This window comes from Choloepus didactylus, chromosome 7 (assembly GCF_015220235.1).
Source record: "Choloepus didactylus isolate mChoDid1 chromosome 7, mChoDid1.pri, whole genome shotgun sequence".
Taxonomy (NCBI): Eukaryota; Metazoa; Chordata; class Mammalia; order Pilosa; family Megalonychidae; genus Choloepus; species Choloepus didactylus.
The window spans coordinates 142618282-142637392 of NC_051313.1; the positions used below are offsets into that span (position 1 = coordinate 142618282).

General features: G+C 36.7%; 1 protein-coding gene and 1 long non-coding RNA gene across 11 annotated transcripts in view; one reads left to right on the plus strand and one right to left on the minus strand.

Moving 5' to 3' along the window:
* Nucleotides 1-19111, plus strand: part of MAK (male germ cell associated kinase) — a 78770-nt gene that overhangs the window by 41056 nt on the left and 18603 nt on the right. For all 9 annotated transcript variants that reach the window (XM_037844117.1, XM_037844124.1, XM_037844115.1 and 6 more), the window contains 6 exons: nucleotides 29-161; nucleotides 6806-6977; nucleotides 8533-8700; nucleotides 12329-12640; nucleotides 14269-14441; nucleotides 18361-18509. In XM_037844117.1, the coding sequence (XP_037700045.1) occupies nucleotides 29-161; nucleotides 6806-6977; nucleotides 8533-8700; nucleotides 12329-12640; nucleotides 14269-14441; nucleotides 18361-18509 (1107 nt within the window). The remainder of the gene's footprint in view (nucleotides 1-28; nucleotides 162-6805; nucleotides 6978-8532; nucleotides 8701-12328; nucleotides 12641-14268; nucleotides 14442-18360; nucleotides 18510-19111) is intronic.
* LOC119540099 lies at nucleotides 13567-18739 on the minus strand. Of its 2 annotated transcripts, none has more exons than XR_005218038.1 (3): nucleotides 17374-18739; nucleotides 14238-14332; nucleotides 13567-13692 (listed from the first exon to the last, which is right to left on the minus strand). It is a non-coding gene; the product is annotated as an uncharacterized LOC119540099 (long non-coding RNA). The 2 variants fall into 2 exon arrangements; XR_005218039.1 differs by having other exon boundaries at nucleotides 14238-14375.

The window sequence follows — 19111 nt, forward strand, 5'->3', positions numbered from 1 at the left end:
TTACATTTTTCCTCTCTCTGTTACCAAGGTTTTTTTCATAGGGACATGAAACCAGAAAACTTGCTTTGTATGGGTCCAGAACTTGTGAAAATTGCTGATTTTGGACTTGCGAGAGAATTAAGATCACAGCCACCATATACCGATTATGTATCTACCAGATGGTAAGAAGTTTTATACAACTCTCCTTAGGCATAAGTCTATGTTGAAGTTTTCCTAAAGTGTATTGTTATGTATCTTTCCAAAGGTTCCATATTGAGTGTTTAAAAAACAAAATATAAACTCAGTATGTTTCCTTTAGAAAGAGAGAGGGGTTGGCTGATGACTGTTCTGATTAATGAAATAAGGGGGAAAGATTTCATTCATTCATTCACTCATTCACAAATATTTATTGAAAACCTAATATGTGCCAGACACTATTTTAGTCCTTGGGGACACAGCAGTGAACAAAACAGAAATATATATATATGCTTTCCTGCTGCTTATATGACAGACAATACAAAAATCAGTAATTTAAAAATATTATGTCTCACAAACAGAAATACATATATATATATACATTCACAAAAGACAGGTAATAATTGCAAACTGAAAACTACACAATTATCCATCAGTGGTAGCACAGCATATCCACTTCATGGGGTACTTTACAGCAATGAGACTGGAAGGTCTTGAGCCACATGCTGAAATCTCACAGATAAAGTGTTGAATGTAGGAGGCCAGACAGAAAAGGAGCACACACTATATAGCTCCATATATATAAAGTGCAAAAAGAAAGAAAGAAAATCCATGCTATTAAAAGTCAGGCTACACTGAGACACCTGAAACTCAGAGCTAGAGCTTGGCAGATGTGAATGTCAGTATTAGTGCATACAGCAACTGTTAAAAAAAAAAGCTGAAAAAGAGCCCAGACTTCAATTAGTGATATGAATGAAGCAGATCTGGTTAAGACTAGGGCAAACTGGGCCAAAGGGTAAAGGTTGAAACTGTGTTTTAAAACGTCAACTTCCATGTGAGACCAAGGGAAGAGATGTCTATTTGGTGCAGGATCTATATTTTCTAAACAGTATAACTCTACAATCGGTTTGTTCAAACACAACAGTTACATGGAACTTTGAATAGGAAGTGAGATACAGTAGGTTAGTATAGGTTAGAGTGAAATAGTGACACATCCCAAAGTAATTTGGGCAGAGAAAAAAATATATTTACAGCCCCCACCCCCACCCCGAGGAGCTGGAAGAAGGTGCAGAAGTGCTGGACTTCCTCACCTGGACTGGTGTTGATGTCACAAACATTGGGACTGGCGGTTTGATGTGCCGAGCCCTTGGTCATGGGACTTGCCATTATGGAGCTCATTACTGCAAAGGAGAGGCTAAACTTGCATATAATTGTGCCTAAGAGTCTCCCCCTGAGTACCTCTTTGTTGCTTAGATGTGGCTCTCTCTCTCTCTAACTGAGCCACCTTGGCAGGTGGACTCACTGCCCTCCCCGCTTCATGGGACCCAACTCCCAGGGGTGTAAATCTCCCTGGCAATGTAGGATATGACTCCTGGGGATGAATCTGGACCCCGCATCGTGGGATTGAGAATATCTTCTTGACCAAAAGAGGGATGCAAAATAAGATGAAATAGTTTCAGTGGCTGAGAGATTTCAAATGGAGTTGAGCGGTCACGCTGGTGGACATTCTTATGCACTATATAGATAACACCTCTTAGGTTTTAATGTATTGGAATAGCTAGAAGTAAATACCTGAAACTACCAAACTCCAACCCAGTAGTCTGGACTTCTGAAGACGATTATATAATAATGTAGATTACAAGGGGTGACAGTGTGATTGTGAAAACCTTGTGGATCACACTCCCTTTATCTAGTGTATGAGGGTGGGATGAGGGGGGTGGTTTGGGTGTTCTTTTTTTTACCTTTATTTTTTATTCTTACTCTGATTCTTTCTGACATAAGGAAAATGTTCAGAAATAGATTGTGGTGATGAATGCATAACTATATGATCGTACTGTGAATAGTTGATTGTATACCATGGATGATTGTATGGAATGTGAATATATCTCAATAAAACTGAATTAAGAAAAAAAAAGTCAGGCTTGTGGTTACACGTGCAGTGGGTAGTGACTGGAAGAGGGCATGGGGTTTCTTCTGGGATGAAGTTTCTTGATCTGGGTGCTGAGTCCATGGGTGTGTTCTACTTGTGAGAATTCATCAGGCTGTATTACTACAATGCATTTCTTGGTATGTATATTATACTCCAATAAAAAAAGTTAAACATATCTATTATGTCAGATGGTGATACACTGTTATGGAGAAAATAAAATATGGAAAGGGGACAGGGAGTTGAGGGAGATAGTGGAGGGAAAGGGAATGTTGCTATTTTAAAGAGAGGGGAGGGAAGGCCTCAGTGACAAGGAGAAGCAGTGGCCAGCCAAGCACGTACTGGGGAAGGGCTTTTGGGGCAGAGGAAACGCTAGGGATAGAGGCCTTGAGAAAGGAGCATGTCAGGTATGAATTCTGCAAAGAGCAGAATGAATAAGCAGGAGAGTAGTAGCACATGAGGTCAGAGAGTTATGGGGTCACCACACACAGGGCCTTGTGGGTCATTGTGTAAGGACCATGCCTTTTACTCTGAGTGAAATGGGAGCCATTGCAGGATTTTGAGAACAGTGTGACACCATGACTTATGTTTTTTGTTTAATTTTATTGGAGGTAACATATATATAACCTAAAATTTTCCATTTTAATCACTTTCAAATGTACAATGATTAACTATGGTGGCATTAATTACATTCACAATGTTGTACAACCATCACCACCACCAGGTGATGTTTTTAAAAGTATCATTCTGGTTGAGTTTAGTGAAGCAAAGGGAGAGCAAGGAGAGGAGGTCAGAAGCTATCACAGTAATCCAGGTGGGGAATGATAGTGACTTAGACCTGGTGCAGTGGGAGGCGGTGAGAAGCTGTAGATTGTGGATATATTTTCAAGGTAGAGAAAATGTGATTTCCTGATGAATGAGAAGTGGAGTATAAGAGAATGGAGTGAAGGACTCCAGGGTTTCCGCCCTGGGCAACCAGAAGGATGGAGTCACCATTCATTGTAATGGGCAAGGCTGCAGGAGGAGTTCTTTGAGGGAAAAGAACAATTCCAATTTGGACTGAGTGAGATGTTTTATGAGACAGCCAAGTGGAACTGTCAAAATAGGCAGTTGCATGTATGATTCTGGAGTTCAGGGGATAGGTCTGAGCTGGAGATAAATGTAGGAATCCTCAGCGTCAAAAACACAAGATGGGATGAGATCAAGGGAGTGAGTGTGGTTAGTGAAGAGAAGAGGTCTAAGGACTGAGCTTAGACAGAGTAACTACATGCCCTGGATTGCCCAGGACAGTCTCAACTGATGCCTATATGCTGGCATCCCATCTAGTTTAGCACTTGTGCCAGACCTTTCATGTTTTACTGAAATACTTTTATTAATAGTTGCATTAAAATAAGCCAGGTGGGCTTAATAGACTTCTGCTGCATGCTTACCACTCCCTCCATGGTCTTATCTGGTAATGTTGGAGACACATAAACAGTGGACAGTGTTCTCACCTTAACAAGTGGTTAAATATGAAAGATTGTCAGTGATCCATATCTCGATGCCCAACCCTTACCTGAAGCTCGGTGACAATATGTGCTTAGACAGGAGTGGTCCTCAGCTAACTCCTTCCAGTCTTGGGCATGGCAGGAGAAGTATTTGATTCCACTCCCCTACCAGCCAGAGGTGCCAGCGCCATGGCTTTGCAGATGCCAGTTGGTGGGATCATGGGAAAAGCAGAAACTTAAAGATCAGGTGTACAGGAAATACACATGGGAGATAAACGCTGAGCAGTGCTCTTATACAGCATGGAGGAGGTGCTCTGAATATTCTCTCTACAGTAGTTTTCATATAGTATTAATCTTCAAATATTTTTTGTTTGGTCCCGCTTTTTAAATTTTGCACTGAACTCTTATTAACAAAGAGCTCCACTATTTAGTGGAAAACTAAGTGTGCCGGTTTGAATGTATTATGTCCCCCAAAACACCATTATCTTTGATGTAATCTTGTGTGGGCAGACGTACTAGTGTTGATTAGATTGTAATTCTTTGAGTGTTTCCATGGAGATGCGACCCACCCAAATGTGGGTGATGACTCTGATTGGATAATTTTCGTGGAGGTGTGGCCCCGCCCATTCAGCATGGGCCTTGATTAGTTTACTAGAGCACCACATAAGCTCAGACAGACAGAGCGAGCTTGCTACAGCAAGAGGGACACTTTGAAGAACACACAGGAGCTGAGAGAGGAGCTACAGCTTAGACATTTTGGAGATGGCCTTTGAAAGCATTCTTTTGCTCCTGAGAAGCTAAGAGAGGACAAATACCCCAAGAGCGACTAAGAGTGACAGTTTTGAGGAACTGCAGCCTAGAGAGGGACATCTGGGAAGAAGCCATTTTGAAACTAGAACTTGGGAGCAGATGCCAGCCACGTGCCTTCCCACCTAACAGAGGTTTTCTGGATGCCAATAGCCTGTCTCCAGGGAAGGTACCCGATTGTTGATGTCTTACCTTGGACGCTTTATGGCCTTAAGATTGTAACTTTGTAACCAAATAAACCCACTTTTTAAAGCCAATCCTTTTCTGGTTATTTTGTATCCTGGCAGCATTAGCAAACTAGAATACTAAGTATTGCATTTCTGTATTTCAAGAGAAGTTGCTGATGAACTTACATAAAACGCTCGTTGGCATTTTACTGCCCACCACAGGGACCATGAATCACTGACCTGGTGAGAACAGGAACCCACAAAGCAGCAGAAGCATCTATCTCACAAGTAGTAGCTCTGCTAAGAAGAACATGCCAGAGAAGGCCATTAGCAAGTGCAGCTTCAGAGGATGAGCTTCCACGTTACTCAGTGAAGCACTGCCTTTCATTCAAAGCAAACAGCTGTTCTTCTAAATTAATTTCATTCATTGTTTTATTCCAAGTTTTCTTGTGTAGGCATGAGAAGTAAAGTGACGGATGTGAAGGCCCAGGCTCCTTTAGCAGCGAGAAAAAGCCATAGTCAACCCCTGCCAGTTTTAAATCAGCATTTTCAAGTGCTTCAAAGTGAAAAACCAGTTATAATATTTCTAATGAAGGTTAATTTTTCATTCAAGTCTTAGAATCAAAGGAAAGCTTTTTGTCAAAGAGGAAATGTCTGAAATTACTGTCAATGCTATTGCAATTTCAGTTAAAAAGTCCAACACTGAAGATAAAATTGTTTTTGCAGCAATGATAGCAATACAACTTTTAGTAAAGAACAGCATCATATAAGAGTATTGTTCCTAGAAAGAAGAAATGTACTTGGAATTGGTTACGATGCACATCTGTTTTATAAATGAATCCAAATAAATGGTGTTATTTACCAATCAAAATACAAACTGTAGTTGTCAGAGTTTATAAGTTATACCCACGTGGAGTTAGAGTAACTGAACTACAATGTTGGAATCCTCATACACGGTTGCTGGGGATGTAAAATGGGGTAGCCACTTTGGAACAGTCTGGTGGTTCCTCAAGTTACCACTCTTAGACATCACCCAAGAAAAATGGAAACATATACCCACACTAAAATTTATCCACAAAGGTTCATAGCAACATTATTTGTAATAGTCCCAAAGTGGAAATAACCCAAGTGTCCATACTGATAAATGGATAAATAAAACGTAGTATAACCATACATGGAGTATTATTTTGCAATAAAAAGAAATGAAGTATTGATACATGCTACAATATGGGTGAACTTTAAAAACATTATGCTAAGTGAAAGAAGGCAGACACATATTGTATGATTCCACTGATATGAAATGTCCCGAATATGCAAATCTTTAGAGACAGAAAGTTGATTAGCGGTTACCTAGGGCTGGGGGAATGGGGAGATTGGGCTGGGAGATGGAAAAGGAAGATGGGTTTTCTTTTTGGGGTAATGAAAATGTTCTAAAATTGAGTGTGGTGATGGATGCACAACTCTGTGAATATACTAAAAGCCAATGAATTATACATTTTAAATAGGCAAATTGTATAGTAGGTGAGTTATATATCCAAAATACTGTCAAAAATATTTGTCAACAAATATTTTGGAAGCAAAAAAGGCAGTACTGTGAAATAGTTGGACTAAAATATTTACACATTCAATACAAAAAATTAGAATTGATAATATCCCCCATTTAGCAGACTTCGTGTTGGACTTACCAGGTACCTTTGCTCATGTAAGGTGAATATTTTCTCAATTAAAAGTATGGTGGTCATATTAAGAGGAGGAGTCAATTGACGGACTCAGCAACTTCAAGCTGATAAGCAGGAAAAAAATAAAAAATATATATTCCACTACTCAGATATTCTTTGTTAGCCTTTTGCTTTGTATCTTTCATATGAATATAAACTGCATAGAATACTTTGTAACATGCTTCCCACCCATCTGTTTCCTTAATTTATCAATCAGATAGCATTTATGTCTGCATTTATTCATCTGAGTTCTTATCTTAAATGAATAAGATAATCTTATCTTAGGCTATTTGGACATCTCATTTATATTTGACTCCAGCCCCAACAGTGATTTGTGGCCAGGGAACACAGGCTATGTCCAGTTTGAAACAAGTACATTGTACAGATGCCTGATACACAGAAGGCACTTAACACCTGTTCCTTGATTGAAATACATGAGCACAAATAGAATTCTCTTGCCAATCTATCTTTGAAACTACAATCAAAATAATCCTTTTTATTTTGTTCTGTTTTCTGTTTTCAAAGGTATCGTGCTCCTGAAGTTTTATTAAGATCTTCAGTTTATAGCTCTCCCATTGATATATGGGCTGTTGGGAGTATAATGGCTGAACTATATACTTTAAGACCTCTTTTCCCAGGGACAAGTGAGGTTGATGAAATCTTTAAAATTTGCCAAGTATTAGGGACTCCCAAAAAGGTAAGTACTCTTGCCCCTAAGTTTTTATAACTTTTTACAAGATATTCAGTATTTTCATTTTCAAATAGACTTGTACTTTAATAGTTACTTTTCTTATAATCCTTATTTTTTATTGGGGTGAGGTGAGGATTGCAAGGAGTCCGTATCTCACCAGAATGAACAAAAAATGTGCTTGCCTTTCCTTAACAACTAAAAGAAAAATTCTGATAATTTAGAGTGTACCTTTAACTCGGTTGACCAGTTGGCAACCACATCACAGATTTACTTAGACTCTTTCGTACTTGTTCTATGAATGTCCATTGGCAGTGACTCATTAACCCCAGGTGTCCTGGACCTTAATTTCTCTTAACCTTTTCTTATTTTCTTCTATATATCTCTAGTATGGAAATTTGATGTCTTAAACGGAGTGCTTTTCAATTAACTATCACATTTCAGTTAGACCTTACTTTCTGAATTGTTTTTAATAAGTGTATGTATAATTCCATCCTAATTAAATTAGTATGTGCTTTGTAGTTAACATTAGACAAGTAAATGTAGATACTAAAACTTTAACGTAATTGTAATTTCCCAGTGATGTGCAGTTTTTAATTTTGAATACGATGTATAATATATAATGAGGATCTTTCTAATAATCAGGCTCTTTGTAAAGCATTTGTCCTTATTTGTTCAGTTACACAGGTATCATCATCATTCCGTTCAGAGTGCCATCATCATCAACATCTAAATACCAGACAAGTGTTAATATTTTGAAATTTACAAAAGTGCTTTCTCATTTTTTTCTTTCAGTTCAAAGTTCTTTCTATCTTCTTTGTAGCACTGAATTGTATATGGTGTCTAGCATTTTATTCTCACATTTATGTAAACCAGTATTAAAATTTTCATGAGTGATTTTTATATAATTGCTATGTTTTTAATTAATTACTAAAAAAAACCTTTCTTCCCAACCTCCCTCCACTTTTTTATTTTCTTTTTTAATTAGAGCAGTTGTAGGTTTACAGAAACATCATGAAGAAAGTATAGAGTTCCCAAATCCTATACCCTCAACATACACAATTTTCCAGTTTCCGCCAAACTGTCTTCCATAGTGGCTGTACCATTTTACATTCAGACCAACAATGTAAGAAGGTTCCTATTTCTCCACACCTTCTCCAAATACATGTTATTTTCCTTTTTTAAAATAATAGCCATTCTATTGGGTGGGAAGTGGTATCTCATTGTGGTTTTGATTTGCATTTCCCTAATGGCTAAAGATGTTGAGCATCTTTTCATGTGTTTATTGGCCATTTGTATATCTTCTTTGGAAAAATATCTAGTCAAGTCCTTTGCCTATTTTTTTTAAATTGGGTGTCTTTTTGTTGTTAAGTTGTAAGAGTTTTTTATATATTCTGGATATTAAACCCTTATCAGATATATGGTTCCCAAATATTTTCTCCCATTCTGTGGGTTGTCTTTTTACTTTCTTGATAAAGTCCTTTGATGCACAAAAGTTTTTAATTTTCATGTCCCATTTTTTTTTTTTTTCTGTTGTTGTCCCCCTTCTATATTCCTTAAACAGAGTGACTGGCCAGAAGGCTACCAGCTTGCATCCTCTATGAATTTCCGCTTTCCCCAGTGTGTTCCTATAAACTTAAAAACTCTTATTCCCAATGCCAGTAATGAAGCTATTCAGCTTATGACTGAAATGCTGAGTTGGGATCCAAAGAAACGACCAACAGCAAGCCAGGTAAGACTAAACTCTCTGTTATGCCCTTTGTAAATTACATTATTTAAAATACTTGTATTTAAATATATTATTCATTATGAATTTCAAGTGCCCTCATAGGAGTACTGAATTATCACAATTGTAAATGTGTGAATTTTGAGGTTTTACAATATCAAGGATATTTTCATTTAGAAAGACAAGTCTGTTTTCAATCAGAGTTTTACCAACAGAAGTAAACCCTAGGGCATCCAATGTTTATGATAAATTAATTTCCAGCTATATACCATTCTTGGGAAAATTGCAAAAATAGTCACCCCACTCATTTTCTGTGTTTTCTGGTTCAAATGAAGAACCCCAGTTAAGAAAGACTGAAAGGAATCAACCTCTAATGATAAAAATTCAAGTGTACTTGTCATGGGTGCCAAAAGCATCTCTTAATTTATGCAACAGAGTAGACTTTTCTATGCTCTCCTTAAAGTTTAGGGATTGGATTCTTACTCATTTTACACAAGAGTATCATCCGTCCCTAGGACTAGAGTAATTTTCAGTCTCTGGCTCCCACAAGAGGGCAGCACCAGGGGGCGTCTGGCTCAGTGCCACTGTGACTATACCTTACACACATCCATTTCAGGTCTCATGAAAATGACATGGGTCTATCTGTAAAAGGCTTAAATTAAAAAGTAAAATAAGCTTTATTGTATTCTTCTTATTATTTAAATATAAATTCAGTATGAACATTACCAAAAAATTATTTTTCTTTTTTTACTTGAGAACATTTTCCCAAAAGTCATCCAGAAGAACAAACAGAAAAGAATAGTGATAACATGTTTAAACAATAAGTAACTGGAAGGCAGTGATGGGGTGGACTTCTTGCCCTATCAGATATTGAAAACATCTATAAATTGATAAAACAGGGAAGGTACTAGCATAAGAATTAACAGGTAGCTTGATGTTGCATTAAAAGGTAAACATGGCATCATAAATTGGGGGGAGGATTTGGACTGATTTAGAGGGAATGATCAATGAATCGATGCTGGGACAATTAGGTAAATCTTTGGAAAAAGTAAATACTTTACAAATAAATCCCAGAAGGTTTAGGTGATGAGGTGTTTAAAAACAAAACAAAACAAAACAAAAACACCTGAACTATTAAAAACTAAAAGAAAACAGAAGTGAATATTCAATCTCAAGGTAAGAAAAAGATTGGTATGAAAGTATTAGAAGAAACCACAAAGGGAAAACTCATAAGATTTGATTACATAAACTTCTTTCTATAAAAATGGTAAAATTGAAAGACAAAATAATGAAAATTATTTGTAACAAATATGACAGTGTTTGTATCCGTAATGTAAGGTTCCTAAATAAATATAAGAAAAATATCAAGATGTTTACCTATATTTTCTAATTTATTATTTTTGTAAGAAAACTATAATAAAAATCTTTGAAATTTACTTTAAAAAGAAAAGTAGGTATGAGACCTGAAAGCATTCACAGAAAAAGAAGTTAAAATTACCAAAAGTGTTTTAAATGTTCAAACTTTGTTCACTCTCATAAAATGCAAATAAAAATGAGAATCTATCAAATTAGCAAAAAGTAGTTTAAAGACTATTTCTCTCTTAGTAAAGGAAAGATTTTGTGATATATTTGAAGAACTTTAGAAACAAATAGATTGTTGGATAAAGATTTATGCCCAAAGATGTATGCTGGTTGAAAACTGCCCATTGAAAAGTATAACCTAAAAGTTTCCAAATTTAAAGCACACACATCCTTCATGTGAAATATTTTGCTGCCATAAAAAATGAATTTTTAAAAATTTTTAAATTTTTATTTAAAAATAAAGTAATAGGATGGGAGAATTTTTGTGCTCATATGCTAAGTTTTAAAAAGGAGCCTATAATATTAGACATGTGACTTTTAAAAATATATATACATATGCTATGTGACTAGAAAAAAAACTGAGAAGAAAAATATCCAAAATGTTAGTGGTTAGAGTACAGATAATTTTTATTTTCTTCCTGAAAACTTTCTATACATTCCTTATTCTCTATGATGATCAGCGAAAAAAGAATATTTTTCAAAGAGTCTCTTCTTGAAGAATGGTAACTGGTATCTTAAAGGGCTTCCCTTTGCTACAAATGAAGTCTTGAAATTAGAAAACATATTCACAAAGGTTCCAGCTCCAAAATAGGCATTATTAATTTAGGAGTGTTAACATACTAATTAGTTAATGATTTAATTATTCAGAATTTGAGTGCCTTCTGTGTACCGAGTACTGATATATTTAAATTATAGTTGTTGTGTCTTAGTTAGCAATATTTATATAATTATACATCAGTTGCAGTAGGGAACATCTTATAATAAAAACTCTTTTCACCTCTGCCAAAATATATTTCCCGGTCTCCTCCCTCAACTCTTAATTTCTACCTTTTCCACTCTCTTTCACAGCCCTGCTTTTTAGTGGAAGTAGAAAGGCCTAGCCAGTGGTAGGATATGGGGACCATGCAAAGTTCAGGGCTGCCTCTCAACCTCTAAAATCTACCCTTACACTTCTGAGAAGTTTACCTAACCATCAGTCAAGGCTGTAATCACAGAGGGGCAGGAGGTGCAAGGGAAAAAGGCTGGGCTATCTTAAACTCCCCCTGCCCCCAAATAGCCAAGAGGTAGCAGAACTACTGAAGGAGGGACCATGCCTCCTTTACCAGGCACATGATGCTGATAAGGAGAGTTTTTCTGTAGCTGAACAGCACAGAAGATTTCAGACATTTCTCAAGACCAAATTTTCTCAGCCTCAGCACTCCTGAGGCTGCCCTTTGTGTTGCACGATGTTCAGCACCATCCCTGGGCTCTGCCCCCCAGATGCCGGGAGCACCTCCCACCTCTCCAGTCATGACAACCAAAAATGTCTCCAGACACTGCCAGATGTCCCCTGGGGGCAAAACTGGCCTCATTTGAGGTCCGCTGATATAGTCTGTGCCATCCACATCATCGTTTCCTAGCCATGTAATAGCAACAATTAGATGACTGATCTAATTAAAGCTCAATGATCTTTCATATTTTCTTCCTGACAATTTCTTCTCCTAGTTGGTGTATTGATAAAAGCTGTAACACACATATATTTGTAATCTCCTTTCTTAGAATTTTTTTTGTTGCTGGTAGGTATGTTATACTTAGGCTCAGAGTGGCCCTGAATTGTATCTAAAGCTGTAGTTAATCATTTTTAAATAAGCTATGTGGAAGAGTTTCTTAACTCATTTTTAAAATGCCTTTGGTTGGACTTTAAGCCATTATCAGTATCTGGCATTTTAATTTGAATTAACCACATTGAATTTAGCCAATACTTAAAAATATATTTTGCTTTCATACAAAGTTTTAAAACAGATCAGTTACTTTGGGTATGAAAATTGCAAACAAGTTTTAACATTCTTTCTGGTAACTTATAACTTTTACTTTTTAAAAAATGAAATGTATTTCTTGAATCATTTTTGTTCCAGCTATCTTTTTTTTTTAAGTCGCAAATCGGATACTTTCTAAATCTTTGAAGCTTAACTCAGCTAGTGATGGATATATTCCTAGCATATTCCCAGCCAAGAGTGTGTAATCAATTTCGGTGGAATCGTTTTCGTATGTTGCTATCTTTATGCTTTTATAGGCATTGAAACATCCATATTTTCAAGTTGGTCAAGTATTAGGCCCGTCTTCACATCTTCTGGAATCGAAACAGTCTTTAAGTAAGCATCTACAACCACTAGAATCAAAGCCATCTTTAGTTGAACTAGAACCTAAGCCTCTGTCAGACATAATTGATCAGACTGTCGGACAGCCCCAACCAAATGTCAGCCATCAACCGCTGCAGCCCATTCAGTTGTCGCAGAACATGAGCGTCCAGCAACCTCCGAAACAACAGAGTCAACAAAAACAGCCGCAAACGCTCTTTCCAAGTATTGTCAAAACCATGCCGACTGTAAGTTGCCAAAAATGATTCTTGCAATGAAATTGTTTGACTAGTTCAATTAGGATTCTGTTCCTAGGAGTTTCTAAGAACACTGAGGAAGACGTAAAAGATCACTCTACATTAAGCCCTACTTCCTCTGACAGGATGGAGTGGGGGCTAGGGAAGAGGGAGCTCAGGCTTAAAACTTACAGTTTCTATTTGGGATCATGGGAAGATTTTGGTAATGGATGGTGGTGATGGTAACACAACATTGTGAATATAATTAACACTGAAATATATATTTGAATGTGGTTAAAAGGGGAAATTTTAGGTTATGTATATGTTACTTGAATAAAAATAAAAAAATCCATGGAAATGCACTACACTGTGACCCTAAGTTAAACCAGGGACTATAGTTAATAGTACAATTATAAAAATGTGCTTTCATCAATGGTAACAAATGTACCACACCAATGCTATGTGTTAATTATGGCATGGTATATGAGAATCCTGTACTTTTTTCAGTCATTAATTTCATATTTATTTTATACAGAATCTTTGACAAGTTTATCAAAGATTTAAAACTTTGACAAGTTTTAAAATGGTCAGTTCATAGCATTTAAAGACAAATTTTCCTCTCAGCTAATGATTTTCATCCTGCTACCGATAGTTCATCTTACCAACTTTTGTCTGTTAGTTATTTTTCATTTCACAGGATCTTAAATGTACAATTATATATTATAGACAAAAATTGTTCAAGTTAGTTTTCATATGATATCTATAAAGAGTAGGTCAAGTTTTTGAGCTTACATAAAACCATACTGCACCAATTTACCAAAAAAATGTCTTCATACCTGTTTATCCCATTCTGTTAAGACAGCAACACCAAGCAAATTCCGAATGCACATGCCCCCACCACCTCTACTCTTTCCCTATGCTATCATTTTGACACTTACGTAAGCATATCTCAGTTCAACAATCAATTTTTTCAACTGCTGTCCCTGTCTAATACATGGTGATACCGAAAGCCCAGTTCTTAGGAATTTCAACATCTCAATAGAGTTCTACATTATTTACCTAGACTGAAAGAAAAAAAAAAAAAGGCAAAGATGGCCACATCAGTTTAATACCATATATGATGCTGCCCTGGTACTTTCCTATTAAAAAGGCTTTCTACATTTCCTCTTCCAGACTCTAGAGTAATAATGATAGTAATAATAAATCCTACCCTTTAATAACTCTTATTATGTGGTAGCCCTTACTATAACTAAGGACTTTTGATGTATTTTACCATTAAATTCAGAAACACTAAATTAGATAAAGATGTTATATCCTCATGTAAGGATGAGAAAATCAAGGCCTTTAGAAGTTATCACTTGTCCAAAAAGACAGCCAAGTGGCAGTTTTCCAGATCCTAAGTCAACTTGGATCCTAAGAATTCAAGTCTCCTTTTAACCCAAGTTCACAGAGATATTTCCTCCCTGTGCACTCCTATAGTTTTTTTGTCTTTGCTACCTATTTTTGTTAGTATTTTTAGATGTGTGTATGGGGAAGGCTTCTTGAGGAAGGGGACTCTTAGTGTTGAATATAATAGCTTGTGCATAAAAGGCATTCAGTAAATAATTACCAAGATTATGATGACTCATTTTCCACCACAGAAGCCAAATGGCACGTTGGGACATAAAAGTGCTAGGAGGCGTTGGGGTCAGACTGTGTTCAAATCTGGAGATAGTTGGGAAGAGTTTGATGAATATGATTTTGGAGCCTCCCATTCCAAGAAGCCAAGCATGGGTGTTTTGAAAGAAAAGAGGAAAAAGGATTCTCCGTTTAGGTAAGATTTCAAATTCATTAGGAAAATATATTTTTATCATAACCAACTTGACTCATTAAATATAAATGTAGACATGAAAAGATGGGTGGTTTAATATTGTTTTCTTCCACAAAACCTAAATCTCTACACATAAAGTCTTGACTTTTCACAGTAATCATTTGCAGTATTAATGGATAAGGGTTGGGAGAGAGAGGCTCTTGTTATATTTTTATGGAGCACTTACGAATTCTGATCATCAGTATTATTTTAAATTCACATGCGTATTTGCAGAAAGTAAGCACAATCTACAACCTTAATGGTTTTTTCAGCACCTAGAGATAGACAGCAGTTAGTGAAGGGGGGGAAAAATGATATCATAAGAACAGATAAGATATTGAGGGTAATCCTAATGATATGGGAATGCTCAGGAATTACTATGGTTCATTAATTTTTTTGTGTATGATAGGAGCATTCTGGAAGTAATGAAGTTACTTTAGGATAATTGTTTTATTCTTTTGCTTTGTTTTGTTTTGATTTTTTTATTTTTTGATAAAGTTAAAAAATTTTAAAAAGATTTAGTTATTAATTTGCTTGCTATTCTCAACTTTTATCATTTTCTGAACTTCTCTTTTTATAAATTGGGTCAGTCATTAGTGCATTATTCAATTTTGAAGTGAGGATGGATGATGTTTGGTGAACATTTTGGAAGGATACTTGAAATTTTTTCCTCTTTGGCATGGAGGAGGAATAGGGAGAAATAGTGTGTGGCATGAGTCAGGGATGCTTATCTTATAGCTCTTTATCATTGTCTAGTGTAGAAGTCTCCACTTTAGGATACACATATTCCTGAGCATACACAAAGACTCTCTAAGGGGTACATATGCTTGGATAATTTGTGACCAATTTCCAAATGCTCACGTTCCATAGGTACTGTTCCTTAAAATACATGAAGTTGAGAATAAACCTGCTTAATCCTTCTCCCACACCCCTCAGCCATTTCAAATATTACACTGCACTGGGGTATAACAACTTTTGAGGTGCTAAACAAAGGGAGAAATTGAAGACTGGCACCTAAAACTCAAAAAGCTTTCTGTTGTTCCTTGTCATATATATATGTATATCTCCTAAGGGAAAAACCCATAATTAGAAATAGGGTATCTTAGCCAATGTTGGAAAGCAGGGAGATTCAGAACCACTGAAGTAACAGCCTAGTGATGCTTATTCTTTTAAATGGACTAGAATGTTCTGTGGGACCATCTGATTTTTCAAAACTCTTGAATGAAACTGATGATTTTTTGAAGACTTGGAATATTTTATGATTTAAAGTAGTTAAAACTTACTTTATCAAGTCATCATAAAATATTTACTCCAATTACAATAGTTTATCATAATATTCCATCTTATAAAATATTTACTGTTTTCTATCTCCTTTATTAACAAGAAACAAGACATAAATTTAACATGATGAAAATTATAGATGTCAACTTAAAAATGTGCAGGTAGCTGCATATTTGAGTGTTTTCTAAACAATTCTTTTGGAATGGCAGCAAAAAAATTTGAAGACCACTGGTCAAGTATGGAGATAACTTGAAAACTTATAGCCAACATAAGAAAAAAAATCATTATAAAAAGGCAACCTGTGACTGCCAGATTGAATTCTGGTTTGCTGTAGGAGTTTTTCTGTTGAGGGTATTAACTATAAAAAATGACCAAAAAGATAAAACAACCACATTATCAGTGAATAAAACATGATTTTTGTTATTCTTGGTTTCATTTATTCACCCTTTATATGGAAAGGGGGCAAATGTGGGAAATGGGAATGGAATTGAGGAAGATAATAAGCTGATAAGGGTATTCATTTGCCTGCTGTCATAACATTTTAATAATCATCTTTGAATTCGGCAAAGAAAGTGGTGGAAATCACACACAGAGCTTTGTTTCATTCTTGAATTGAATACTAAGACTATCTTAAGGTTTTTGTGTTTTTTTTAACCTGTGTAAATTCTAATTTCAGCTGAACTTTATCCATATGTTTTTAGGGATGGAAAAGGTATGAATCAAAACCTGTAGTTAAAATCAAGGTTGAAATCTATATGCTTGATTCTGGCAAGGGAACAGTTAGTAAATTTTCTCAACATGCTACTTCAATTATCCCTTTTTTCTGAAATTCTTTTAAAAAAGAATGAGAGCGAATTTTTCATGTATGTCTTTTACATTTTATAGTTTTGGTATCTTTTAATTGCCTTGCACAATTCTAGATATAATTAACAATGATTATTATTATTATTTTACTACCATATATTAAGCACTTACTGAAACTTTCATGACTCCCATAAAAATATCTGTCAAATAGGACACTGAGACTCGGTTGGATAACTTTTCCCAGGTCAATTGAGGCTTAATTCAAATCCAGGACTTTCTCTCTTCTACATCAGACTACCTCTTAGGTAATAGGAATTCAAACACTTGGGGGATTTAAGGGGCTCTGCTATGCCCTGCTCTTAGTCTCTCAGATAGCCGGGGCTTCCCAATAAAGAATACAGAGTACCAGATACTAGACTATAAAAATTGTATTTAGTGGTTGGCTTTTTCTTTACATGAACAAAAACAAGAGACTTACATTTATATTTAGACTTGTATTTATACTCAATAGACATTTACTAAATACCCAGTTGGTATTAAGCAAAGGTATGAACATGCTATAGCCTGCTCTCAACTCACCAAACATATAGTAGCAGAAATACTATAACACAAGACAGTGTATCAAATGCCATTAGTGATGGGGCTGTGGGAAGATCTGAGTTCCACTTTGAGTGAAAGAGCGAAGACTTTTGAGAGTGGGCAGTTTTGAGGGTTGGGTAGAATTTCAGCAGGTGGTCTAACAGCACTGGGCAGAGGGGAAGGGAAAGAAGCCAGAAATGGGTGGGGCTGCTGTCCAGTTAAGCAGACCTACCTGTCTCCAGGGCTGTCTCCAGAGCCGGTGGGCAGGAGCTCAAAAGGCCAACCAAGTTAGTGTCCATTTCCAATAGGCTAAATTTGGCAAGTAGGACTTGGTAGTATGAATCTTCTAGGTGGTAACTGTGGATGTTGCAGTCAGGTGACAAGAGCTGGGCAGTGCATTCCCAGCAAAGAAAGAGGCCTGGTCACAGGGTAGTAGGGAGAAAAGTCTAAAGGGCTCGCTGCAGCATACTGACTAACGAGAAGCAAAGCAGATTACAGCCTCATCCACTGGGAGTGATGGGCAGCCTTGTGTACTGCTGGTTAAAATGGCCTCAGGAGCTAAACAGAGCTCAGCCTGGAAGCTGGAAGTTCTCAGTTCGTAGAGCTGAACAGACCTCTGGGAGGCAGGGGGTGAGAGGCAGAGAGTCCATCTTAATCCTGACACCACTAAACAGCTAGCCGGGATGGGTTAACTCTGGGACACATCTGTTCTATTTGGGAATAGGCACATCTCAACAAATATGTATTTCCTATGTATGTCACTAGGCTAAATGGAAATGTTTGAGCACTTATTCTCACACTTCAGTTCCCTTAGCGCAATCCAAACTGTGCCCCAAACAACCTTACAGATTATAAATTATTTAGGCAGTCAGGTGAGATGGCTATGATGGTCTTTCCTTCAATGTGCCATCTTCCCATACTATAAATCCACAACTGCTGCAACTGCAGGAAAAACACAAACCTGATACATGGGCAATTTGCCTCTCAGTTGTAAAGTTTTCTGTCACATACTGCCGAATATGAGAAATGATTTTATGTGCTGCCTCATATCAACTGGGGGGAAGTTGTTCATATTTCTGTAAGCAGAAGGGGCCTGATGGAAACCATTTAAGTGAGATCCCATTGATTGGTCTGAGATGATCTACAGAGGTGGGCAGGAAGAGAGTAGCTGTCATCTTGTCTTCTTGCAGCTGTAACTCTACCTATGTTCACTTTGAAGGATTCCAGACTCAGTACCCTCAGGCTCCAATCACTCAGCAGATGAAGACAAGAGCTTACCTGCTGCTGTTCCCCTAAAATCTGATTCTGAATTGTCAACTGCTTCAACGGCTAAACAGTACTATTTAAAACAATCACGATACCTTCCAGGTAAGTAGGGAAAATAAAATGTCTACACTAACTAGAATACAGATAACAGTGAAGCTCAAGTGTATTGGCATCTTTGAAGAAAGGGCACGAAAGAAATAAAAAGAAGAATCACAGGGTGCTTTGCCTGTACCTCTGCCATTAATTGAAGTCTGCTCAAATCAACACAATGAATATGATTTGACAAATAATTTTTCACCACCCCCCAACCCCTTGCCTGTTAAAGCTATGCATGGTTTGGAGACTAGATTTTGTTAAAAAAGAAAAGAAGGAAGGAAGGGTGGGAGGAAGGGAGGGAGGAAGGGAGGGGAAAGAGAAGGAGGGAGAGAGGGAGGGGAAAGAAAGGGTTGGAGAGAGGGAGGAAATTAACATTACTTCCTAGGAAATAGATTTGGTAATTACTAAATTTTATTTTAAAAATTCCATATACCCATTACAACTTTATAAAATGCAGACATTCTTTATACTGGTTCCTAAATGATCTGATTTATGTTTTTAAAAGATCATTCTGGCCACAAGGGGCTCACGAGGGTGAAGGTGACTGGTTAAGAGGCTACTGCGTATGTCCAGACAGAAGAGGATGATGGCTTGTTCCAGAGTGGCTG